Source organism: Lathamus discolor, chromosome 2 (assembly GCF_037157495.1).
Source record: "Lathamus discolor isolate bLatDis1 chromosome 2, bLatDis1.hap1, whole genome shotgun sequence".
Classification (NCBI taxonomy): Eukaryota; Metazoa; Chordata; class Aves; order Psittaciformes; family Psittacidae; genus Lathamus; species Lathamus discolor.
This window is the reverse complement of record NC_088885.1, coordinates 25,073,043-25,099,498: the sequence shown is the minus strand read 5'-3', so window position 1 is coordinate 25,099,498 and position 26,456 is coordinate 25,073,043. Positions and strand designations below refer to the sequence as shown.

The window sequence follows — 26,456 nt, the reverse complement described above, 5'->3', positions numbered from 1 at the left end:
GTCTCATGAGAGCAGAGGGGAGAATCCCCTCCCTCGACCTGCTGGTCACAGGGCTTCATCATGTCATTGCAATAAACTTACACCCTTCTGCAGCAAAGGCTAATTCTTTATTTGCTTAGGAAATTACCGTATGTATTTTTGGCTGTGTTTTAATAACGAAGCTTAACTGAATTTATTTCTAAAATACTGAAATATTATATAAATAAACCTGTTCTACAGCTTGGATAGAATTTTAATTACAGATTCAATTTCATATGTATTTGAAAGTGTTTGTGCTTTAAGGGTGAAATAATTTTACAAATCTCACATTCAGGAAGTCCTAGGATTTCTTGAATCTAATTAGTATTAAGGCTTTCTCATATTTAGGAAGTAGCAGCTTTGTTGTCTTGTAGCTTGGGAAACACAGAACGCATTTATACATTTTCAGCTAAAGACACTAAAACCCACAACTCATCCAGAGGAAGCAGTCCTCTTGGGAGTGTTACAGGTGTTACTGAAGGCTTTCTTGAAGATGGGCAATCAAGAGAATTAGATGAACTTCTGAAGAGTTTTGACGTGGATGAAAAGGTACTGAGAAATCATGTTTTCTGTTGCTAAGTTGTTTAGGAAATGATGGTTCATGTAGTTGGATAATTTTAATTACTGATGCTGGTTTATCAACAAAATTTTTAATTTCCTGTAAAAAAAGAATATAGTGTTTCAGAGGTTATTGTGCTATTGACAGTGTAAGTTTTGCTTGACAGAACTTTGGTGTTTTTACATTGTCACTAATAACCCATTTTCAAATTTGAAACACAACAAGATAGTTATATCAGTTATAACAGCAACTCTGTATTACCAGTTGTATGAAAATTACTGTTCCAGAGGACACCTAAGAATACTACTGTGCATATGTGACATTTTTACATAACTAGTTTTAAAAGTTGGTGTTAAATGCTTCTCACCACACTGTCTTCAGAAGTATGGCATGTTGTTGGAAAGCTGCGGAGCTGCACAGCCATCATACATCCAAGGAGGATCGTTCTGTGGTTCATCACTTGGGCAGAAAAGCCATTACATTATCATATTGACTACCTGGTAGTTCAGAGGGAACATTAAACCATTTTCATGCTCAGTGACTTTATCTGACCTTTCTACTCTCTCTGTCTTCCTTCCTGTAGATGGTAAGTCTAGGTCTTTTAAGACTTGAAGTTTTATGCTATTTACTACTTGTATAATGGATTGGAATTTACAGCTTGCTGCTACTCAGACTTAGCTGCTGGTAGCATTTACTGCTTTCCACTAGTTCAAGAGTGGATAATGGTTTTAACTGGATAAATTAAACTGTAAAAGCCACATGGCTAAAAACTGGTAAGTAATGGATAAGGTAATCAAACAGTAGGGGATCAGTTTCTCTGGAAAAATCGTTATTTAAAAGCAGAATAGAAACATTTCCTTCAGCAAATGAAACTGGGGCTGCTGACATCTCGTTCACGAAGTGAATTTTGTTCCCTGACCTCTTAGGGAGAGTAAAAGGGTCTCTTAAAGAGAATAGGTTACTGGAGGTGTAGTACTTATTGCAGGACCACCAGGTCAGTCGCTGGGGCTACTTCATAGAGTTGTGGCTTTGTAAAATCAGTGTTGTAATGCTTTCTTCCTTTTCTGTGCTGTGTTTGGCAAAGTTAAATAAGTACAACTAATATTACCCAAACCCCAAACTTTACCAAACTTAAGCCACGAAATACTAATACAGCCCAAAATCTATTCCTGTATGTGGACAGAAAACTAGCTTTGCAGATGTGAGGAGGAGAGTGCAGTGGCAGAACACTTGTTGCAACTATTCTACTGTTTGGGGTGATTCATGGGACAGGTGATGTTTTCTTCCAGCTAACAATACTGTGAGAAGAACAAAAAATTAACCATGGAGAAACCCCTAAAAATATGTGGGAAACTGGTAAACTGAATTTCGGAAATCCATTGAGAGCATGTCCATCTCTAATTATTTGGCTATCATAAATTTTTGAGTTCAAGTTACTTCATGAATAACAGACAAAACAAAGCCAGGATTCCATGACTTTGTTCTGTATCAGTCCTTTCAGATTCTCACACCCAGATATGTTAGGTTCTGTCTTTTTTTCTCCATATACTTGTGGATTTTTTCCTATATGCTGTGGTATACAGCTGAGAAAAAGCCTTAGATTTGTCCTCAATGCAACTTTACATTTTCACTAAACTTGGTGGAATATTTTTTGTGGGTTTCTACACATCTGTCAGGTGCAGTTAAAATTGGGCAGTGGGCCTAAAATTGCTGGGACTACTGGTGGGAACAAAGAGAAGACAATTGTGTCACCTTTTTTCGAATTAAAAATCACTGTTTTAAAGATTACAAGGTATAATGGCAGTGTTTTCACAGCATTTGCACCATATAATGGCAGTTTTACACCATTTAAAAAGATGGTGTAAGCGTAACTCTGCCATCCAAACTACAGTTTTTACAGTCAAGAGTCTTATTATCATACTTTCCAATGATCACTAACAGTTTGAAATCTGTAGTGTAAAGTATAAGAGGCTTCGTAGTGCTTTGCTGTATCTGAAAGTACATTTTAAATATCTTCATAGTTCAGGTTTGCAGATGGAGTGCCTGATGTTAAAGAAGAAAACAAGGGTGAAGCTGAAAAAAGGTACATATACTGTGTTCTTCATGTAACCTGTGATACTCCCTAGTTACTGTACAAATTAAATGTGATGTTTTTCCTGAAACACCATCAGCATTTTAATTCAGGTTTTCTGTATTATTGTGGCGATGTGATGAAGAAAATACACATGTGAAATAATACAATTTCACTGTGCAAAGTACAAGACAAGTATAGTTGTAGCCTGACAGGACAATAGAGGTTATTTTGTCCTCTGGCTAATGATGAAATATATCCAGTTTATGCCAGTGTCTCGCTTTGTCATCTCAAATGTGAGTGTAGCATAAGATTCATCTCCAGCCACAATAGCCCTTATCAGAACTTTAAAAACAAAACAAACAAAAAAAACCAGTTGAAACATTCAGCTTTTTTTTCTGCTTCTTAGGACTCTCTAAACTGGTGAAAAAATTGAAAGATCTCATTCAAATTCAGGCTGACATATATTTGAACAGCAGTAGAAAAAGGCACTTAAAAACGTGGCATGTGGAGTCAAGCATGTGCTCTGCTGTTCTGCTAGCTTCAAGCTGTGCTTACAGTGTTTGTTGTACGTACAACTTGAAGTGTCAGGCTAAGAAACTTTGTTCAACATCAGCCTAAAAATGAAGCAGAATAAGACTTTGTAGAAAAAGTATACTTAAGTGATGTAATTCTTAAGTAATGAGAAGAGAAATAACAGGTATTTCAGAGTCATTTTCACAATGATCAAGAAACCTCAGCTGGTATAGAAGAGGGTATTGTTTTTTTCCAGCACCAGTTACATTTCAGTGACAGATTTGAAGTGTACCAGAATTTGGTTAAATAGAGAATATTGCATCTTTTCATTAATCCACTAGAGAGCTCCAGGCTCCTCCTTCTGGTAAAATACCCATTTAAATTTACCATAATAGCATAAATAGTTCTTTATACTATAGGAAAGTAGACTATGCTGGATAAAATATGTGCAAGTGATACTGCATTACTTCCTTAATTGCAATGCAATGCAGCTAGAGAAGAGGCATTTTTTTAATCTTTCATTTGGAGTCAAACTGTTTTCTCTAGTTTAATTTAAAAAATGTTACCATTGCAAAGTTTCATCTAGAAGAAAATAATAGTTACTATTCTTATTTAGCAGACTCCACTTCTAATGATGCTGTTACTTAAAAAAGGGAAGTTGATTGTAAAGCTATATAGTTTACAGTTCCTCACAAAATTGTGTGTAGTTTCTTGTCTAGATTAAAAAAAGAGCTGAGATTGTTGTCCTGAAGGTAAGCTGCTGTGAAAATCCTGTTGTGTCAGGCATCACAACAAAGCAGAAAAAAATGTCATGGTGACTTGAAAATTCTGGTTAACTAGATCTGCAGATCTAGTTTTCTATTTTACTTCCTCTGGAGACTTGTACAGTATAAAAACTAGACTAAAAATAATTTTGGTTTATTAGGTGGAATTTATTCTTCTCTGCTGTAGCATTTGTATTTGAAACTCTATTAAAACCAGCCTGCAATTTAGGAAAGATTTTGCTTATCCTGGCTTTGGGAAGTATTAGATAGGTAGCCCTAATGGGATAGCAAGTCAGTTTCTGTCTCCAAATAGTAAGCAGGCTGAAATGTCCTTTGTACTGAACCTAGATTCTTAATTAAAGGAGAAAGGGGAGGAGGATCTCATGAAAGGGGATTATTTTTTTCTGAAGCTTTATTTACAAATAAGAAAGGGATCACTAAGCATTTAGCTAGCTGTATTTTCAGCTTGTTTTGAAAAACATCACATTTTAGTTGTTTAATTATGTGAAATGTACATATGTGGGAATATTTGAAGGCAAAACAGAGTTGCCTTTGAAATCACCTAAGTCTTCTGCCAAGTAGAGCCAGTTATTAGGAAAGAAAACAGTTGGCTCTTCAAATGCAATTTCAAAAGCTTTGTGGATTACTTTGACAGGTATTACATAACAGGCTGCTGAAAAGTAGATGCTTTTTCAGAGGTGACAGAAATCATCTTAGTCTTGCTGTCAGCACAGTGGAAAAAAAATTAGAAGTTGTTCATGGGTGTCTTTTTTCCTTGTATATTGAATTTCATATAGTTCCACTTAAAGACATAATAATCTCAGCCAAGATCATAATCAGATTGGACCAGGCAATGAGAGTAATGAAAGGAAAGTTGTTGGTACTGCTACTGTTTAAATTTACATCAAGTTTTGAAGTGTTGTGTCAAGTGTTGAAGAAATTCTCGATTTTTATGTGCTTATTCCTCCTTTTTTTAGGTTTTTAGTATATGGGAGAAGCACCGGTTTAATTCAGCTAAACAGATTTTTGTTTTTCAATACTCAGCAGTGACTGTAAATACCAAGAGCTTGTGAACTGTGGATTGCTATCAGGATTGCCACTGCCTGCCCCGAAAATAAATGTCCTCAGTGAAACTACAGAGATGGAAGCCCAGACAAATGGTATTGTATGCTGCTTTGGTGAACCTTCCAGAATTTATTTTTATGTGTGTTTTATTTACCTATAAAATCTTAAGGAATTTCTTCAATTCCTGAAGGCACTGGCTGGAGTTTATTTTAGTTTCTGTACATAAAAGCAGAAATGCAAGCTCTCACATGAGAGGTTAGTCAGGTTTTTTGGGTTGGATTGGGATTTTTAGCAGGATCCTTTTTGGTAGGGTAAAATAGCAGTCATTCTCTGTTGGTATTTATGGTTCTCTGATACTTGAATGGTACCGGGAACGTGACAGCAGATTTTCTTGATTGCTTGTTATCTGTAGGCAGACTGGTTAAGGGATTTGCCCAGCTTGCCAAAGGTCAGAACTTTGCTGTTTATGCCAATTCAAATGTTTGCAAGACATTCACTAGTCTGGATCAAGGAAATGATCCTAGATTTAATAAGCAGTACTTAATTTTGACCTGGAATATTTCACACCTGGGACAGGTACTTCTTAAAAGTGTGCCTGCCACCAAAGAAAAAATAATTTAATGGAACTGTAATCAAAGTTTCCTTCTCTTTTTCTCTGCACAGAATAACTCTTAACATTAAGCTTTACATAAAAGCATAGTTTTATTTGGTATACAAGATAGAGAAAAACAGGAATTGATTGCTTATGGATAGATACTACATTCTGTTTCTTTGCAACAGCTGTTTCGGGAATTAATGTTTTTAGAATTACTGGTTAACATGAATGTTTGTAAACATGGATTTCCAGAATTGAGCTCACTGGCTTGGTTAGTTTCAAATTATACTGCCAGTCTGAGCTCATAGAACAACTTTATCACTATGTCTAACAATATTTTTAGGAAGTGCAAGAAACATAGATGCTATAAAAAGCAACTGTTAAATATGTCTCTAGATTGCAGTACTTTGAAATTGCTCATGTCTTTGGCCTTAAAAGTGTATACACCTTATGAAGAGTTCTTTTAAATCTTCCTTCTAAAAACATCTTAAACTGTTGCCAAAGCAAGAGTTTCTGTGCTAGGAGAGGGTAAAACAACCTTTTTCCCCTCAGAACTGTGCAGGCAGGATTGGCCTAGTTCACTTTAGTGCCTGCTTCCCTACCCTAGGATGTACAGTTGGCAGGGAAAGTACAAACTTGAAAAGACCTGGTCGTAAACTCTGTGCCGTGGGGATGGCAAGAATCTGAAGGAAAGACCTCTAAGATCAAGTTCCCAGTTGCTTTGTTCTGCAGCTAGTGACTGACTCTGTCCTCGGTCTTTTGCTGTCACTAAATTAATCCAATCCTGAATTTACCAAGTTGCCCACCATCACTGCACAAAGTTACACAGCTGTGACAGTACATGACATTCAGATATTTGTTTTATGTTATATTTCTCCTTCCTATACTGTGATAGCCTCCCTCTTTAGAAAGACATGCAGATTAAGAACTATGTGCCTAGTGCAAGTCTGTAGTACAACATGCACCATCATTGGATGCTCTTTACTAACTATAGTTTGTCAGAAAGGGTTAAGCTTTTGAATAGCCTCTTCTTTTTTAATAGCCTCTTCTTTGAAGGGGCAGATGGAAACCCTAAAAAGCAAGGCATTCAGAAGCTCTTGTTTCTCTTTAGATGTGGAGTTGAAAATACGAACTTTTATCATACATTAACACTATTTATATTTCAGAGAAAGAGATCTGTTATCAATAATAGTTCTAAAAACAAGTTTTACAGTTAAGAAGCCAGTAACTTACATTGGTCTTAAGTTTGTTACTGTGCTGCTTAAAACACAGAATATGAAAGATTTTGTTTCCGTTTTGGAAAAGTAGTTTAACTTTATGGCTAGTGATGTGGGAAAGCAAAGATGACTGCTAAAGTGGGTTTGGCTGTGTTTTTTTCTCCTTTTCAGATTAAGACTTCTGGATATTTTAATTCAGTTTATTTCCTTCTCACTGTAAATTAGATTAAAACCCTGGATAAAGATGCAAAGTTTTTAATTTAAACGTGTTTACTCTTGAAGTTTGTGTAAAGTCTCGATTTTAGGCTAATTAAGAAAACTAACAAATGACTAGCTTTAGATTGTATTAACCATATTTTCATTAATTATTGCTGTGATTTGAATGAACTATAAGGGAAATAAAGATAAATGAGAGTGGTTTCAGTATGATTTATTTTATTACATGATCCATTTATTGCCCTCATCCTAATTTTTAGATTACAGATTTTCAGGAAAAAGTCTGCCATTGCAAAATTCTGGAGATTTTGAGACATGGAAGGTGGAAAAAAATGCAATTGTGAGTTGTTAAATCCTTAATGATCTCTGATCATCTGGCACTAATTTTGTTATGGATATTCAGACAACCCTCCATGTGTCTAGTCAGAAATTATGAATCTCTGTAAGTTTATGTTTCTGCTCCTCTAAGGATGTTAACACTGAGTAAGTACAATTTCTGAGAACAAAATCAATAATGAGGGGACAGCTATTCACAGTTGAGCTTTGTAGGTTTGTATTTCCAGCTTAAGCTAAATCAGATAATGCTTTTTTGGCTTGTTTTTGTAGAACTGAAAAGCAGACAAGGTTTATCACGTTTCAGACAGAGACTGCGTTATCTCTTATGCTGGGCACTGAAAAATGGTGAAGGAAGTTGATGCCCCAGAATCCTCAGATTCTTATCCAGAGCCATGCAGGAGTTTGTCATGTTTCTTCATCCTCTCTACTCTGTCTCATTTGGCAGTTCTTGCATTCTCTCTGTGATCTTCAAGACAGATTTTTGTTGTATTAGACACTACCTAACACGTGACAAAGGACTGATCTTGGTCTGCTTTGAAATGCTGCAAATACAGTATACAGATGAGGGTTGTTTCAAAGGTTTAGTTGTAGATCACACATTTTTTGCTTTTGTTTGTAATTTGTAGCTATTTTGAAATTCTCAAGAAAATCTGCATGTTTGCTTTCAAACAAAAATATTGTCTGTGGCTTTTATTCTGCTTGTTTTAATTTCATTTTGTTTTAGGCTTCTCATTCAGTCCAGCAGATACTCGAGATGATTGAATTGCCCCGTAAATACTGCAGATTTTATTTCATGACTTTGCGGGGCTGTGAAAGAGCAAAATGTTGGTTTTGGCATGTTCCTGAACAAGGAGATGAAAAGGTAAAGAGCTTCATAGAAACAAAGACAGATTGTAAGCATGGACACTTTTTAAATGCAAAACAACATCACCTTTGTTCATTTATATGCAGAAAGGGAACAAATTTCAGAGATTGATGTATCAAAAATTCAGAAATTCTTCCTCTCAAGTCTTGTGAAGTTTTGGTTTTTGGTCTTGTGGGGTTTTTGTTTGGTTGGGTTTTTTGTGGGTTTTGTGTTTTTTTTTTTAAGATAGATAGAATTTTGAACTTGTAGTCATTTTAAGAAAACAGTGACAGAGTAAGTATTAGGCTGTACAAATACAGAGTAGTAGAATGGGGAGATTTTGACGCATTTCTGCATTACTGTCCCAAGCATTGGACACCTGTAGGCAAACCCAGACTTTGTATGTATTCTGAAAGTCAGAAACCATTTATGGTATATTACTTTCTGCAAGTAAGTAAACAACAGCATGTTTGTTTAAAGATGCTGTAATCTCCTAAAATGTAGCAATAATTCTCATTATATTTACAAGCAAAAATATTTTTCCAGAGGTGGTCAAAGTACGTGTGTTTTCAGATCATTTAACAAAGAAATTATGACTCTCTAATACTTAGAACTGTGTAAGACAAGCTAATTGTGCCGGCATGTAAGATTTTGGCTGTATGAAACCAAGACTTAGGTGGTTCTATAAATCACTCAGAAGTAATAAAACAACTAAACAAAAACAAATGCCTAAACTTGTCCTGATGAGGTCTTTAAAGATTTATTTCTCATCTGCCATCTTATTGATACAAGTACAGTTTTATCATTGGTGTCAGTAAGTAAAAATTACACAATCAAAACATAAAAAAATAACTTGTTATGAACCTGTTAGACATAAATACTTTTTTAAAAGTAGCATCTAATGGAGCTTACCCATGTCCTTGATACCTTAAATATGCTGTGTCAGTTTTTAAAATACATCATTGTAATTTGGTTTTATTTTTCTGAGTGTTTTGTTTTTTCCTTTTTAAATCTCAAAAAGATGTTTTTCTAGTGCTTTGTAAACCCCTTTGAAAATTTGTATGATGGGTTAAAAATACTAAGATCATTTAACAGTAATTCTGTATGGCACATTTTCCCTTTTACTCAGCCGTGAAGGCTATAGAGAATATAATTAATTTTCAGCTAGTTTGTATGAATTATGATGATTCATTATATACAGGTACATTAAGGCATTATATGCCTGAAACTATTAAAAATCTCTTCCATTTTATTTTACTTGTGGTACAGCACTCCAGCACACTTACTGTTCTGCCCACCAAACCTAGCTTGACTTTCCTGGTAGTCTCAAAGTCCACTTCAGGGTGGGTTTATTTTGTTTCTTTTTAGAATTGTCCATTTGAAAACTATAGTAGGCCAAGCACCTCATGGTGGCACCAAAGTACATAAATGGAAGACAGGTAAAGCAGCAACAATATCTTCATCAAATGCAGAGGAAATAAATCTCTTTAGGAACTGTTATGTGAACCACTTCCTTAGTACAGCGTTTTCAGCGATGATTGTTACAGGAGTTTTCAGAGAGAAGTACCTTTCCCCATAATGGATACTCCTTCCTTTTCATTAAGTAACTGATGTTTTAAGGCATAACTTACTAGAATTTCACTCTTCACAGTTGTGGCTGATCACGCAACATAGCAGTCATTTCATTCATAAAAACGTATGTTTTGAAAGTCAGCACACTCTTGGGCTCAGCAAGTTCTACAAGTTACCTGGTTTTTGGGGTTTTAAAATGTCTTTAATTTCAAACAGTGAAATCTCTTTTGTGTTAGGCAAAGTAAACCAAGCTAGTCAGGCTGTGTTTTAAGTACTCCACAATTATTTAAAGGGGAGGATCTTAATGATGTGTATCAGTATCAGATAGGGGCGAGGGAGGTAAATAAGATGAAACCAGACTCTTGTCAGTGGGGCCCAGTCAAAGCATAAGAGGCAGTGGGCATAAACTGAAAAGACAGGAAATGCAGTTTGGCTTGAATGGCACTTCAGACTGTAGCATAGATAATTGTGCAGTTGCATAAGTGATTTGAAAACGCATCTTCACGCAAACTGTATTTCCTGGCTTTTATTTTAGCTTTGTGTACCTTGCTCACTAACCTTTTTGGACTCACAGACACAAAAATGTTTACTTTTTGTGACTTCTTGAACCTCTAACTGGAAACAGGATATAAAATAAGAAGATACGTGTCTTCATTAATGTCATCTTGCAACTTCAGGGCCTTAGGTGTATATCATCTATTGTGGTTTTGGGTTTTTTTGTTTGGGTTTTGGGTGTTGTGGGGGGGGCTTTGTTTTGGGGGATTTTTTTGTGTGATTTGGTTTTGTTTTGATTTTTTAATCTGGCTTCCTAAAGAAATGAGACCTAAAAGTTGCACTGTCCTGTTACTACTGTCTCTAACTGCCTTTAAATAGTTTTTTAACCCGTTGGTTAGTTTCAGCCACATTTAACATGGAGTGTGTGTCTCAAAGATGCCACAGGGTTCTTAAACAGAATCTCTTGTAAAAAGGATCCTGGTTTTGATCTCACTGAGCAAAATGCTGCAGCATGGGGTTTTTACTCCTTATTAAACATTAAGAGTGCAAACTGGGGGATGCTGAAGGACTTCATAAATTCTGATGCTTGTTTTTCTGATTTAAGCACCTTTGTGTTACTGCAGTAGAACTGTGTTTTACTGTGTAGTCAGCTGCTTGTATAAGATAAATGGGCCTTTATTATGCTTTTTATTAAATTGTCATGTAAATGAGTTGTGGAATCAACTGATAGGCGACAGAATAGTGTCATCTATACCACCTTTTAAAAATAGGAATTGTCTCTTTTATGTACTCTAATTTGAAATCTGTTAGAGATTCTCACATTTTTACATGGTCTGTAGCTTCATTACACCTTTTAAAATTGAAACAACTAAATCAACCGAAGCCTCCTAGAGAAGGTGTAAATGAATAACACATTTACTTTCTTTTATAAATGTAATGTAACATGTCCCATGAGTAAATATTACTACAACTGGATTTTCCAAGCGATTTCACTAATACTTGGAACAGTCAGAGCTCCAGATGCAATCTTCACTTTTGTGGGGAGTCAGTCTAAAGAAGGAGGAAAACACATTGCAAAAGAAAGCAAACTAATTTACATAGTGTAAGCATGTGCTAGAGCTTGTTTTGGAAATGCCCTCAGCCACCTGGGATTGTAGGTTTGGATTAAATGAGTTAACTCACTGCCAAGTGACACTTCATATATATTAATGATGATTTTCTGAAAGGTATATCTTAGATGATAGTTCAACAACATGATGTTTCAAAATGAAAACAGTAAGCTTTATTTATATTCAACATACTTACATATACGGTCTTTGACTTGATGATCTGAATGGGTTAATGATTTTAAAAAAGGAAAGATGTCTTGGCCACAAGCCAGTATGTTCTGCTTTGATGATATTTCATTTGCTATGTAAGAAACATAGTTCTGAGTTTTTTTCTTTTATGTCCTTATGAGTAATTCTTTGTGACTATCAGTGTTACCAGCTTCATTTCTAGATGATTCTTTGACTTCTTAGTTGGTACATTAATGTAATTTTTGTTTATCCCATTTTCATCTTTTTGCTTCCCTTTCTCTCACTGTTTACAGTATGCCACATCTATGCTAATTACAAGGTAACTGTTTTCTAATTCATTTTTTTGTTTGCTGTGGGTATATACAAACACACATGCACACACATGCATTTGTCTCAGCAGCTCCTTTTTCAAACATTTCATCTACCTTATGTCCTTTTAACAGTGCCTTTGCCTACAGACTCAATTACTTTATTACACCATTTGTCAGCACGTGTGGGTTAAACAGAAGCAATGTAAAGTTTGTTTCCATATAGCTCTCATGGTTGTGAGTAGTTCTTTGTTTGGCATAAACTGAAGTAACATTTTACTATGGATTTTTTCCCCCCTTGTTTTAGGTTTGCATGACAATACTTAGAACATATATTACTATCAAAGAATCGGGCCTTCTAAAACGTGCAGGTATGATGTAGTAGCTTTTGATATATCTTTAATAATTAGCTTATTTAAAGCAAACTAAATAGGCTCTCAACAGAGAGTAAGAAATGGTGATTTTGAAGGAATATATTCAGTCCACATGTTCTCTTGTTCCACTTGCTCATTGAAGCTAGGTATTTAGATACACAGTTATCTTGTGAGGTCATTATAAATCTTACATCCACAGAAAATTAATTTAGCCTAAATGGAACTAGACTTGAGAGCAGAAATGAGTAACTGGGGAAGGGGGGAGGTTTAACAGAACAAAGCTTTGTTAAGGTGCCTTTGAACACCCTGGCAAAACATTACAAATCCAGAAACTTTGAAATTAAGCTCTTGAAATGAAGCGCACCCGAACAGCTTTAGTTTAGTCCTTTCACATTGCCTTACACGCAAACAACTATGATTAACACATTTTAGAGACTGTAGTTGATCCAGATCCATTTGAGCTTTTGAGTTCAGTCACAAAGGACTGAATTTCAGTCTGGTCTGTCGTTTCTTTTGTGTCTGGCCTAAGCAGTTCTAAGTTTATGAAAGCTTGTTAGAGCATAGCACAATGTGAACATGGGATCCAGTCGCACCCTGTATAGTATGTTTCCATGCTGAAATACTTGAGCATTGCAAATGCAGATAACACTGGGTACCAGCAGGCTACACAGTACGTCTCTACCAAAGCTAGGACTGGAACAGATTGTAAGACCATCCACTCTGATGACACTGCACTTCACTTTCTAAAACTTCATGTCTGGAAAGGCCTTACTATCTTGATGCACTTACCAGATCTAACCTGCTCTTGTGCATTTTTCTCATGCTGCACCAAATTAACTGAGCTTTCTTGAAACTTAAAGGGCTTATGGTGTTCAACTCAGTGACATGAGATGTTTCAGAATTGTCAGTCTGGGTCTGGCAAGGTTAACACTGTATTCAAACTGGATTCTTTCACCCATTTTTCTCCCTATCCCTGTCCCATAGTATCCTATATAATAAAGGGTTGTTACACTGCATTTAAAATTTAAGGAAATAACTTGTTTGAATAGTTAGCATCAGTTTACCCCAAAATTAAATCAATTTAATTTGCTTTTTCAGTCCAAATATTTGTGAAATATTACAGAGAAGTTACTCCTGGAGTGTATTTTGCTTCTCAAGTGCTGAATGATCTTCTGCTTTCTCTACTCAAGAAATGTTTGTTGCATGAAGTATTTCAGATATTGAATGTAACTGTACAAATCAGTACACTGGTAGGTGACCTTACACAAATATGTAAAAATATTTATATTGTATACATATGTAATATAAAAAAATACATTTTTTTTAAACCCCTGATCCATCGTTTCTTAGTTTTTTGAGTACTGTGCCACTTGTAATAATAAGTCTGATTTTACTCTGATACTCTTGGGGAGGGTAAAAAGAGCAATTAAAAAAATTATAAAAACTCTAAGCTTTCTGACTGAACAGAGTTGCAAAACTGATTGTGCTCTTCTGTCTAAATTAGCCAGCTGTAGATGTTCTTCTGAAAGTTTTTGAGCATGTGGCTTCTTTGAATATAAGAGACGCAGTGCCTACGTTAATCAGTACCTTTTGTAAGGTATGACTTTGCTTGTATTGCTGCTACTTGTTGGAATTTCTGAAATAACTTTGCCTGTTTTAAAATTCAGCCATATCACTTCAATATTATTTCAGTACTTTTTTTTTTTTTAATTATGTTATGACTAGCTGAATTTGTGGTGCATGCTTCTATTTCTCCCTTATTTTTTGACTGAGATTCAGTCATGTTTTTCCCACTGTTATTTGCCACTTGCCTCTGGAAATATGTAAGTGATCACAGTTCTTTGTATGCCTACTTTTCTTCCCCCTGTTTGCTATTACAGCTCATTGATGCTGGTATGTTCCTTGAGTCTGCACATTTTGACTGTATTATTAAGTTTCTTCACCAATTGAGAGTTTCCAGTCAGGAGCTAAATACCGTTTTGAACATAAAAGCCAGGTATGTCTTTAAGGAGCTACTTTATATCTGTCTAGTTCCTTCTTTAGGTTCTATTTTTATAAACTCATGTATGCCTTTAAAAGGCAATTAGAAAATGCAAAATTATTGTTTCGGATGAAAATACTATCATATCATGTGTAATTGTATTTTAAAGTACTGTCAGTTTATTGTGCTTCAAAGATCAAGGATTATTAAGTTAAAACTTATATTACGATCACAGTTATGATTAGTTTTTTTCCATACTGATAATCAGTGTATAATCTTTTTCCAGCTGTGCTGTAGGTTTATATAACTGCAGTCAAATTAGAGACATCATGGTTTAATATATCATTTAGGCCTACATAAGCAAGCACTACTTCTACAATAAACAACCCTTTTAGGCAATAAGAGGATTAATTATAACCTGAAGTAGTTTTCTAGTTTCATTTTCTCTGCAACTACATAAACACTTGTCCAACATTCCTAAGGAGGAGGGTCATTTTTTAAGTACTGCTGGATGATGCTGGGCAAAATGTGAAATCACAGCCCAAATCTCTTCCAAAACTGTTAATGTTGATGTCTCCCCATCACCTGCACAAGATTGTCTTTTTCTCATTATCTGCATCATACACTCACACACAAGCTGAGAAACTAAATTTGAGATTCATAAAGCAACCTCTGATTCTTAGAGGAAACCAAATATGCAGCATCTACTCTGTGAAAACAAGCCATCATTGTTTCATGTGAAAAGCATTGTAGAAATTATTTGGTGCTTTTCATACTTTTGCCATAGTTTCAGACACGGATCTCACCATGCAACTTACCACACACATTGGAGGTAATTTCTATCACTTTTTGGATCAAGAATTTCATTCACAGAGGAATGACCCCCTTCCAGGTTGCCTCAGTATGTGCGTGTTTTCAGCACAAACTGAGAAACAGCCTGTATCTATGAAGACTGAGAAGCTGTGCTGCTTTAGCTACGTGTGTCAGCTCATTCATATGTAGGTTATATATCTCTACATGATAGCGTTGCACCAGGTAGGTGTATTCATTCAGTGGTGGCAGCAGAATAAAGTATCATGCTTCCAGGTATTTGAAGATGAATAGCATTTTCTTTCATGTAATTAATTTTTTTTACCTATATGTCAGAAATACGTACAATCCAATTCTGCATTTACTTAGTGGAGTGAAAGTCTTATTCATACCTTCTCAGTTAACCTTTCTACTGAGACTGGCTTCCTTTGCATGATTGCAAATGTCTGTTTTCAGTGTTCAGTTTGCATAGTGTGTGGTAAGTAGGATCAAAATTCACATCAGTTTTTAGTTCGTATATGGTAAATTGCTCATAGCCTCCTGCTAGTGAATAGTTTTGTTCAAGAGGATGTGTTGAAATTAAGTATTAATATTTTTTTCTTACAGAAGATTTCAGGAAAGACATTTTGAAAAGAACTGGGTTTTTGACTTCAACTTGGCAGTGGCTGAAATTCAGGTACAGTGCATGCATTCTTCAGGCTTGTTGGAATGCTTAAACATGTCTTCTTTAAAACCTACAAAAATAGCAATTTCTACGTCATTTTAAATGAGTGGGCTTTATTATTAACTATCTTGAGATTTTAATAAAGTATTTTTATGCAAAGCCATGTTTGGGAAGATTAACATGCAGGGGAAAAACTGTGGCTTTTTTGTGATGCCGGTATTCTAGTTTACATACTTGCAGTTTTTATCTTAGTTTTGTATCTAATTCAAAGATTTTATAACTTTAAACAATTGTTTCCTATGCCTTATATTTGTTTTGTTTGTAATTGGAAGTAGTACATCATTCCTCACCAAACAAATACTGAATATATGATTTACTAGACAGAATTCATATCTAGTTTTAAAAGGCACAATTGTGAAAGGCTGTAATTGCAAATACTAAGCAGGTATTTTAAAGAACAAGACAGTGTCATTAAAAATTCTTGGGGGCTTGCATCTTTCATTTTCAAGCTCAGATTACGTATACTGCACAATTATAATACTTTACATATTACAAGTTTACACATTACCACATTTACTGCACAGATCCTGAGATGAAAATTTAAGAAGGGAACAACGAGGACCGATTTATTTTTTTTTTACTCCTTTAACACCACAATTGTGAAATGATCTGACAAGCAAAAGACTTAATTCATACAGAACATAACCGTCAACTTGGCATGCATTGTGAAAAAAAACCCCAAAAAACAGTAAAATACTGGATGAATGACAGTTTGTAAATGGATGAATAAGTTATGAGCTTCCCCAATTGGGGCTGTGACATAAATGGAAAAAGAATTTTAATTTCCAGAGGGACAGACATGATTACCAGTCCGTGCTAGATAGGAAACATGTAACTGTGCCATATTGAACATGGAGGTTCTTGGCAGTAGCATTTCATCAGCATCTTTTTTCTGCTTTAAGTCTATCCCAGGTGTGTCTCTCATATTTCAGTATGTTCTCTGTTCAGTGTTCTGGAAGCAGGCTCTTATATTTACCCCTTGCCGCCTTTGCAGCATTGCAAGCTAAAAAAAGATTGGGTCAAGCTGGGAGCTTTGTTTGTTAATGCGAGAACTGGCTGTGAACATTCTGATGATCTTCAGAAATTGTCTTTATGTATTGCTGAGATACTAACCAAAGACTCTGAGACAGACCAACCAGAAGTTCCTTTTTGTGACTTTGCTGATGCAGGTAAAATTAAGATGCAGGAAATACGTTTTGGTCATCCCTATTCTTTGTAGAGTTTTTAAAGTAATAACCAAATTCATAAACTGTTTTCTGATTATTAGTTAATTTTATATGTTACAATATTAAGAATTTCTTGAGGAGCAAATACAACCAGCCAGAATGCTCAATAGAAGCAATTTTCTAGTAGAAGTAAAATCCATAGTGCTTACACTTAAAGGAAGTTCTGAATGAAGAGTATTTGAGCTTTGTGAAATCAAGAAGAGAAACTAGTATTAGTGGTCTTCTCATAGGACCAAAATTGGTGGGCTTTTAATAATGTCGTTTTCTGAGGACAAAGGCAAATGTATTTAAGTATTGTCATGTGAAGTGTCACACTCTTAATAGCATAAATAAACTTTAGAGCTGTAAATAAGGCTGTATTAGTGTATTTCGCAATACAGTGAACAGGGTTACATCAGATGTATCGTTTGTATTTTTTTCTTTTTTTAATTTTTTTTGATACAGATTTTCAGAATTATTCTCTAAAGAACCAAGCATTTATGTGAGGGCTGGGAACACACCACCATCTAGTTTTCTTAGAGTTCTTGCAGGTTTTCTCATCCCTTTCCACCCTATGCTCCTTCATTTACATAACTGTATCCTTCTTCCTAAGGAGTTTCCAGAAAACTGAGGCTCACCAAAGTGTCATTGGGATTAAAGCATTTTATAATTAATGTCTCAGATCTTTTTCAATCTGTATTAACTACTAAAGCAAGATGAATATTTATTCCAGATACATAACATGACCTTTCTGACCACAGACTTTGATATTATAGAATGGCTATCAGAGCTTTCAGTTGTATCACAGTGTATTAAGTATGTTACAAAATATACACAAAAATAGAAATTAAAAATAAGAGATAATATGAAATAAAATGGTACTTTTTAAAATATTTTTATTTTTTAATGGTACAAAAATTTTCTTCCCACACCCAGGCAGATTGTTGTGCTCATGCCCTGCTTTGGAGACCACTGCTGTAGAATGCCAGCAGTGCTTCCAAAGTGGTTGTGTAACATGGTTGGAAAAACCTGTAATTAGTCAGTTCTTTAATTGCCAGCATTTCTTCATGATCCCAGAAAACGCAAAGCTTACTGTACAAATTATGATATTACTAAATTATGCCATTACATGTCCAAGCATCTCATAGATGAATTACTGTGAAATAGTGTCTGAATAAACTGTAATTATTTACCCTACTTTTCGTGTTGAGACTTAGGACGTTACTACTTTTAATGGCAAATATGTTTAATATTTTCACAATTATAGTGTTTCTCAAGTGTGCAATGTCTTTAAAACTGCATTTGCATGTACCATTTTTTTAATGTGGTGTTGTTTTTCTTTTTAGTAGCAAAAAATTCACAACATAATGAAGCAGACAGAATTTTCACTGGAAGGATTGGGATAAGTGTAATGTATTCTTATCACAAAGTACTCCAGTGGATAAAGGTATACTGGACTATAGGAACCTGACTGGAAGAAAAAGAATGAGTCATTTCTAGATTTTCATCTAGAAAGTCATGAGTCTTTATATGTTAAACAGTATTTCTTTAGTTGAATGGTTGGATGTTCTACCTGCCTCCCCACCATCTTAATAGTTCTTAATTGTCCAGCTGGATCAAAGCATTTCATTGTGTCTTTCTGAGCATTAGCCTTCTAGGGAGCCCATCAGAACTTTGTCTTGCAGCCTAGAAGCTTGATTGTTCGGGTTCAGGTTTTGACTTTCGTTTGGATAACTAAACTGATGCCTGTAAATCTGTATCACCAAATTAACTCTGCTGTATTTCATGTAAATATACACTGCATCCACTGATATCATTGCTTCCTCTGAGCCTCCCCCTTTCCCTTCTCCCTCTTCTGCTAGGGAAGGAAGGTTCTCGATAAGTTGCATGAGCTACAGATACATTTTACAGTCTTGAAAGGACTCATAGGTGCAGAGAAGTTAGCATCAAGATGCCAAATTGTTAATAAAGCTGCAGAAATTTATCTTAAAACAGGAAGTTTGGATGGAGCAACATGGGTATTGAGAGGTAAGTTTGTCTTAAACTGAATTTTGACTTAAATTTGAACAGTCTCCTAGGACAGATTTCAGATAAAAATTGTAAGCTGTTCTGTGGGGTTTTTTTTAAAGTTAATAATACTGGGACAACAAAAATAAAATGTGATCCATCTTAACTGCTTAGTTTTCTTCTTAATATGTATAAAAATATTATAACTAACACTAAATCTTTTTCAGAGAAGTTGTAACAGTAGTCTGCCATCAACACCATTCTACTCAAAAGCCTACTGTAGTAAGGGAGGGCTGCAGCTTGGAAAGTGACCCTGCCCCAAGTAGATTGCCTTTGAGCCAGGTGACATTCAGTGTCAAAAAATGTTTAGGATTGGGTCAGTGCAGTGTTCCTTTACACCTCACAGATCCCGTTTAGTAAAATAGCTTTACAATAGTGCAATATTTCTGCAATTAAATGATGAATAATTACAGGCTTCTTGGAATTCTGATTTGCTGAAAAGGGATGAAACACGAAATATAAACAAGAATAGGAAATACAAAGGAGTAAAAGGTGTTCTGTAAAGTAATATTGATGATCTAAATTTGCTGTTCAGTTTTATATACATACACAGATATATAGATACTTATATACACACATGCCACTGGCAGTCCATTTTAATTTTGTGATATTTAATAAAAGGGGTTATGTATAATTAAAGGGTCAAAGAATCCATCTGAGAAGTTCTAGTGATAAGGAACACAACTAGAACTGCATTTTCTGTGAAATTCTGCAACTTGTTTTCTGCTGCAGTTTACAGTATATTCTTAATGGCCAAAAGTCTCACCATCCAACAGTTTCAGTTCATAGAATTAACACTGCATCGTTTGCCACAGAGTCAGAGTGGATCACAAATACACCGTTGTGGCCCTGTGATAAAATGGACATCCTCAGTCGACATAATCTGTTATGTACACTAGTGCACAAATACTTGAGGAAGAGTTTATACAGGCAGGCATTGGAAGTTCTGCAGAACTTACCAGGTTTTCAAAATCATTCTGGTAAGTAAAGAAAAAGGTACTGTGTTAAGAGCTAAAAATTCAACGGATGATTCTGTACTGTTCTGTTTGTTTTCAGGCTAAAATTTGTTGGACAAGTAAGTCAGTTTTAGATAGTTTTAGATGACGACCCCCCTTTCCCCCTCTTCCCAAAGCGTGTAGTGTCAGTTAAAATATGTATGGTATTTTGCACCTCTTGCTGCACACGCACAAATGCATGTACATGCACACACACAGAGTTTATACACCTGAACACTTTTTCCAGTTGTCTTAGTTACACAAGGTAAAAGGAAAGACCCACTAAATTTTTAAGGATCATACACAGTCTATACAATAAGATAAAACAGGGATATCATTGAGGCGATGAATGCATTGTTTTTTCTATAACTTGGCTAGCTAGCCTAAGCTTTGTTTACGTACCATGTTAAGGACTGAGTGCTATTCTGGGCTCAATTTATCTAACAAGTTTTTGATGTGAACTTCAAGGTGAGATGTGTAGTTACTTAAGGCTCCACTAAAGAAACCTGAGCTGATTCCTGTGAGCAGGTCTCAGTGCTATTGCTAGTGTGTGCTTTTAGGTATATTAGGAGAGCTTAGTTGGAAAGCTGTCTACTCAGAGAATCCTAAAAGGATCTAGGTGTTTGAGGCATGAGCTGAGTGCAAGGCTCCTCAGTCCTGCCAGGAAGGGGACAGATGAGGGGAAGTGAACAATGCAGAGTAAGAGAAGCAGAATTTGAAGCACCAAAGCTGTTTCTGTTGGTGCAAATTTTAAGTCTGAGATTAGGTGAAGACTGTATTTATAGGCTTGGCAAGTGAATATATTTTTATCTGATCCTGTTGGTCTTGGCAGCAGGTTATTACTTGGACCTTAGCACTTCTCTTCCACAATGTGAATGGACTTTATGAAAAGACTTTTGATGAGTAAAGCATTATCATAGGTTACCTCAACCTTGTTCCATTTTACAGATAGAAGCAAGAGTCTTGACTTAGGTACTCATGAGAAATGTTTCTTCAATTAGATTTGCATTTGACATAATTCATAATCTCCATTTCATTTCAGATACTGTAGATGTTTCTCAGTACAGCTGCCTTTTTAACAAGCTTATAAGTGCCTGTTTTGAGAGCAAGAACCTTGGGGTCTCATCTTCTGCAGTAGACTTCATGCTTGCAAAAAACATAGCTGTTGATTTCTTTTTACTTAGACAATTAATTACAGCTTTGGGAAGAAGTTCTTTGTGGTCTAAAGCTAGGACCTATTACAAAAGTAAGTTGCTTCTTAAACAATATCCTTTGCTCAGTATGTTGGGGGGAAATGGGCAAGAGTATACTTCATAAGAAAAAGGTACTTTCTGTGTTACAATCAGGAATTTATTTGTAACGAAAATTTTTCTTGGGAAATAACTGTTGAAAATGCAAATCAGTGCATACTACCTGGCATGAAATAAATGTAATTCTGATAAAATTAAATTTCTACATTTCATTTCAGAATTTAAAAAAGAAAAAAGTGAACCTTGAAATTGTTAGGAAGTGCATCATCTTCACTTTTGTCATCTAGGCAAATCAGATTCCTTTATACTTCTCTTTAGAGCTGTGGTGGTAAAATTATTTGTGATCTGAGAGGTCTGTCAAATTTATCCTAACTAAAAGAAAATCCCTTTCCACTAAAAGTCTGTGATTGTTTTCAACTCCCCATTTCTGTGCTACGATTATACTGGGTGTGCCACTCTGATAGGGTCTACCAAGAGCCATCTCTCCGTATTGTCACATTATTTACTGTTTCATTTTGCCTTGGAATTGTGGTGGTTAGCAGGCTGCTCAAGGAGTCCAGCCCTCCTGGGATACTTAGCATTGTTAACATTGAAAGTATTGTTTTTCCTTTTCTTTGGGGGTTTTGTGGATGGCAGTTGGTTGGGGTTTGTTTTTTTTTCCTGAAGTGCTACATAGGTTAGGTCTCTGGAGTCACTTGGCAGAAGACGGGAGTAATGGGGGAGATGCTCTTCAAACGTTTTCTCACTGTGATCATAGTTAATAAAGCTTCTGTCTGACCTGTCCTAAATTGTGCTTGAGTTATTACGCACTTGGAGTCTCCAGATTTCTGACAGACGTTTTTAATCATCACTGATAACATTAATTGATAAAAATAGCATTTTATCACAGTGAATATTATAAGTGAATACTACTTGCTGTCTTCTCAATCAGGCCATTTCACAGGTAAAACAAACAGTAAAATCCATTATGAGGTTGGGGGCGGGGAGTGTCCACATTCTTAGCCACATACTGAAGAAAACAGATCTATGTTCAGTATTGTAATCCTAATTCCATGCATTTTTGCATTTACTCTCAGGTGCTTTATCATTGGGTTGCTACCCACCACCACTGCAGGGACATTTGTATCACAAACTTCTGACGATTCCATCTTACCTATCAGAGGTCGAGATGCTGTTGGCCATTGAAATATTTCTTGTTTCAAATGCCAGTGATATTCAAAGTCCAATGGCTACTAGTCAGACTCTTCAAATAATACTGAAAAGGTTTGTTGTCACATTTATGTCCTTTTGATGGTTTTTATCCATATGATCATGTAACTAATGAGAGAGCTTATTTTCCAGTGTATGGGAAAGGCAATGCTCAGGTTTAAACTTGGTTTTAATCCTTGTTTCTAAACTGGCTATAGAACAGTAAAGGGGATGGGGAGGTGGTGTTATTATTGTTACTAGTTTTTACATATGTGTAGCAGAGAAGTAATTGTTCCAGAGTGATACTGGCCTGTGTTCCCTGAGTATGTCTATCCCACTAAGAGTGTACTTTATTTTCAAAACCAGGATAGCTTGATATCTTGGTATATAGATCTTTGTGTTGTGGTTAAGCAGTGCAGCAGAATGGCACTGTCAAAATATTACTCCTTTCAAATAGCAACTCTTGAAATTTCTTGGCTGTTTTTTGGGAAGTGGGTGAAGCCATTTTACTTGATTCTCTTTATAGTGGATATTTTGGGTTTTTTTAGTTTTTCCCCCTTTCTGTGAGACTTCATACCTTCAGATAAAAATATGTTTTGTTGGTTTTTCCTTTTGCCCATAAACCACCAACCAATGTCACTAGATTATACCCAGACTTTGAGTTTTCAAGAGCCCTTTTTCTCTGAGATTGACTGGCTCATCATCAAAACGTGATACTGTATAGAAAAGCTACATTTGTTAAGAAATGTGAGCAGGGGCATCTCAAACTTGAGAACCCCCTCTTCCTTCCCAGAGAATACATCTCTTTTTATTTTGTTCTTTTGATAAACAAAAAAATTTTTACCTCAATTTCATGTGTATGCTATTGTACCTCTGCTTGTTTGTTTAAAGGGTAAGTTCTGCTTTTGCAAAAATGTAGGCATGTGACTTGGGCACATCCTTAATTCCAAACATGATTACACATCAAAAATAAGTAATCCTTTTGGATTCAAGCATGTGCATGAATTCTTGCTATATCCAGTTTATAAAATGGTTCACATTCCTTTACTGAATTTTCCAGCTCAAACATTTCTTCATGAAACATGCTGTGACTATTGTAGACCTACTTTGCACTAGCATTAAATCCCATTACCTTTCATTATTGTAGAACATGTTTAAAATACACTTTTCCTAACTTTTTAATTATTTAGAATAATCAGCTAAAATTTGCCTAGAAATGGACATAGTCTGTTCTAAGTGAAGTGAACCTTAGACATTAATGTTTTTGTAATCTTGTTGCCAGTATAAAGCATCAGGCAAGTGACACAAGGCCTGTATGGTACCTAACTTTGTGTTTGTGAAAATTCACTTACAGATGTGCACATCAGACAGTTCAGAATAGCAGTGACTACCAGGCAGCAGTGGAGAGACTGATCCAGGCTGCTCGTGTATCTGATCCAAAGCTTTTTCTTAAGCATATGACAATGAATGTTAATATGGAAGAAGTTTACAGCTTGGAGCTTACATCTGCTCTAAAATGGCTTCAGGAGAATATGAAATGGGCTGGGAAGGTCTGGCTGTTTCAGTAGTTATTAAATAGTCAAGACTTTTGGGTTTTAATGGTTAAATCAATCATTGTTGAAAATAACAGAAATTAATAAAGGCAGTTTCCCCTGTGTTCAGACTGTGCCTTACTGATTCACAGCAAGGCTTGAAACCAAGTCATGTTTTTAAATATTTATGTTGATGATAATGCAGATAGTAGCACAGAAACAGTATTTTTTTTTCCCTGACTATATAGACTGTCACACTGACTTACATAGATGTTTTGTAATGGCATCATTAGATAATGAGGAAACTGCAGCCTCAAAAGCTACACTCTATCCTTTTATAGAAAATCCACTTCTCCCATCAGGTGATAGCATATGTAAGTGCATTGACTGAGTGTATCTACTGTTCGTAAGATGTTTTTCACATTGCTTCATGTTCTGTAAAAGCAGTATGAGTTTCTTTTTGCCTTCTTCACAGTATACTGTCCCATCTCCGTGTCCCTTAGAGGTTATTTTCCTTACTCCAAAACCCCAGTAAAAAGCACTGGAGAATAAAGTAACTTCTAAATCACTTGAGACATGCCTTAGGATACTTCCTTCACAGAACTGAGAGTCTACGTAAGTTGCTCACACCTGAAGGTTTAGTTGTGTCTTCATAATAACTTGTATATGGCTTCCCATTTGTATATATGCATTCTTCCACTGAAAAGGAAAACCTGCTTTCTCTTTTGATTGTTCTCGTAGAGGGAAGTGCTTTTGTCGTGCTTTTGCTCACTTGTTTAGTTTCTCACAACTGCATGATGAGATGGAGGCTTCAATCGAGGTTGGTTTTAAGGGAATTTTTTTTTTTTTTTGTTTCCACCTGCAAATCCTGAATGAGATTTGGAGCATTAATTGCTTAAGTCACACTTCAGCTACTGATCTACAGCCTGTAAAAAGAAGTAAATGTTTCGTATCAGAAAACTTCTGTAGCAAATCAATGGGACCTGTGTCTAAGTTCATACTTGTCTGAGCTCCCCACTTCTGTAGTGTTAGTTTAGATCTCCTGTACCAACCTTCACAAGCATGCCAATAACACAGCTCTTTTGGTCCTGCTCTCCATCTTTGGAGCTTTTTGTGCTAAAAATTTCTGCTCTCTTGGGTATAGAAATTCTTGGGGTTTTTACAACTGTTCCATCATAAGAGAGATCAAGATGGTGGCGTAAGCTCACAGTCTGGGAAAATCTTTCGCTTTTTTGGGGCAGCCTGAGTCTCTTCCCAGTTCCAGCAGCATTATTTATTGCAAGTGTCCCTTGCATCTCTGAATCATGAAAGCCATTATGATCTTAGCACTGAGATGTTTGTGGAGGATTTTCATGGAGGGGTTTGTTAGTCGTTTGGGGTTTTTTTGTTTGGGGGGGGTTGCCACTCTAGTCTTGAGGTTCATGCCATTAATCTGATTAATCTGATCAGCAGCTGGCTTCATGGTCAGGTCCAGACACTTTTTGATACCACTGCTCATCCTGTCTGGAAGTCACTACTGGAAGAGAGAGGATTGAATATGATGACTGCCATGATCACTGCCTTCCTGCTGTGCCAGCTGTACAGAAAAATGCTCTTGTGTTTTCACAGGCTATCATTCTTCTGTAGGGATCTCACCTGCTTTCCTTCTAAAAAAAATGGAAGATTCAATATTGACAATTGGATGGCATTTATCTACTAAAAGCCCTTTACATCAACATTTCTCTTGAAGAACAGTTGGCACTACTTCAAGCAGACGTTGGGTTCCACCAGGATGGCTCTGCCATTTGCAAGGCTATCCACCTGGTCAAATTCAGCAGCACTTTGCTGCTTTTGTTTCCCAGTAGCTGAAATACTGGATAAGAAGTGATGAGGTTTCAGAGGAGGGATCTAAGCCAGTGTTCCTCCAGCCACTCCAGTATTAGTGGCAAGCTCAATTTTGGGAGATTTTGACTAACTGGCAGTGAGAAATTAAGTCATTTTTGCTAATTACTTTCTGTAAAATCCTTTGTAGCTTAATCTCCCTTGGAATTAGACAGAGGCTTTCTAAACTTCAGCTAAATCCCACACTTCTGTAAGCAGTACCAGATGTGGCTAATACTGTTTAAGAAATGCAGAAAAGCAAAATTCTCTTAGTCATCTGTATGGCTTCAAAGTTTGGGATGTTCTAGAGACAGCTTTATTTTCTCCATTATAAGCCACCTTGAATTTTCACTTAGATCATCCCCAGAAAAAAAAAAAAAAAAGTATTGCTTTATTTTTCAGACAGAGGTTAATCATTGACCTTCTAGCTCAACTTGGACTTGCCAAAATTTGTGCAATGTTTTGGCTCCATCTCCCAAATATCATCTTCAGCTGATAGGATGCAGTCTCAGCCCTGTTATATTAACAAGGAAAGCAAGCTCCCCACAATGTTGCTGAGATGTTTTGTTACAACTGGTGCATCTGGTGTTTCTGTC

General features: G+C 35.9%; 1 protein-coding gene across 1 annotated transcript in view; it reads left to right on the top strand.

The window, feature by feature from the left end:
* TOPAZ1 (testis and ovary specific TOPAZ 1) overlaps positions 1 to 24,665 on the top strand; it is a 36,776-nt gene extending 12,111 nt beyond the window's left edge. The window contains 17 exon segments of the mRNA XM_065666184.1: positions 428 to 567; positions 2,599 to 2,660; positions 4,973 to 5,088; positions 7,282 to 7,361; positions 8,082 to 8,219; positions 12,182 to 12,245; positions 13,347 to 13,498; positions 13,753 to 13,845; positions 14,129 to 14,244; positions 15,649 to 15,715; positions 16,758 to 16,932; positions 18,315 to 18,415; positions 18,831 to 18,996; positions 19,851 to 20,015; positions 21,073 to 21,276; positions 22,357 to 22,543; positions 23,823 to 24,665. Of these exon segments, the coding sequence (XP_065522256.1) occupies positions 428 to 567; positions 2,599 to 2,660; positions 4,973 to 5,088; positions 7,282 to 7,361; positions 8,082 to 8,219; positions 12,182 to 12,245; positions 13,347 to 13,498; positions 13,753 to 13,845; positions 14,129 to 14,244; positions 15,649 to 15,715; positions 16,758 to 16,932; positions 18,315 to 18,415; positions 18,831 to 18,996; positions 19,851 to 20,015; positions 21,073 to 21,276; positions 22,357 to 22,543; positions 23,823 to 24,036 (2,240 nt within the window). The 3' untranslated portion in view covers positions 24,037 to 24,665.
* Positions 24,666 to 26,456: the final 1,791 nt, after the last annotated feature.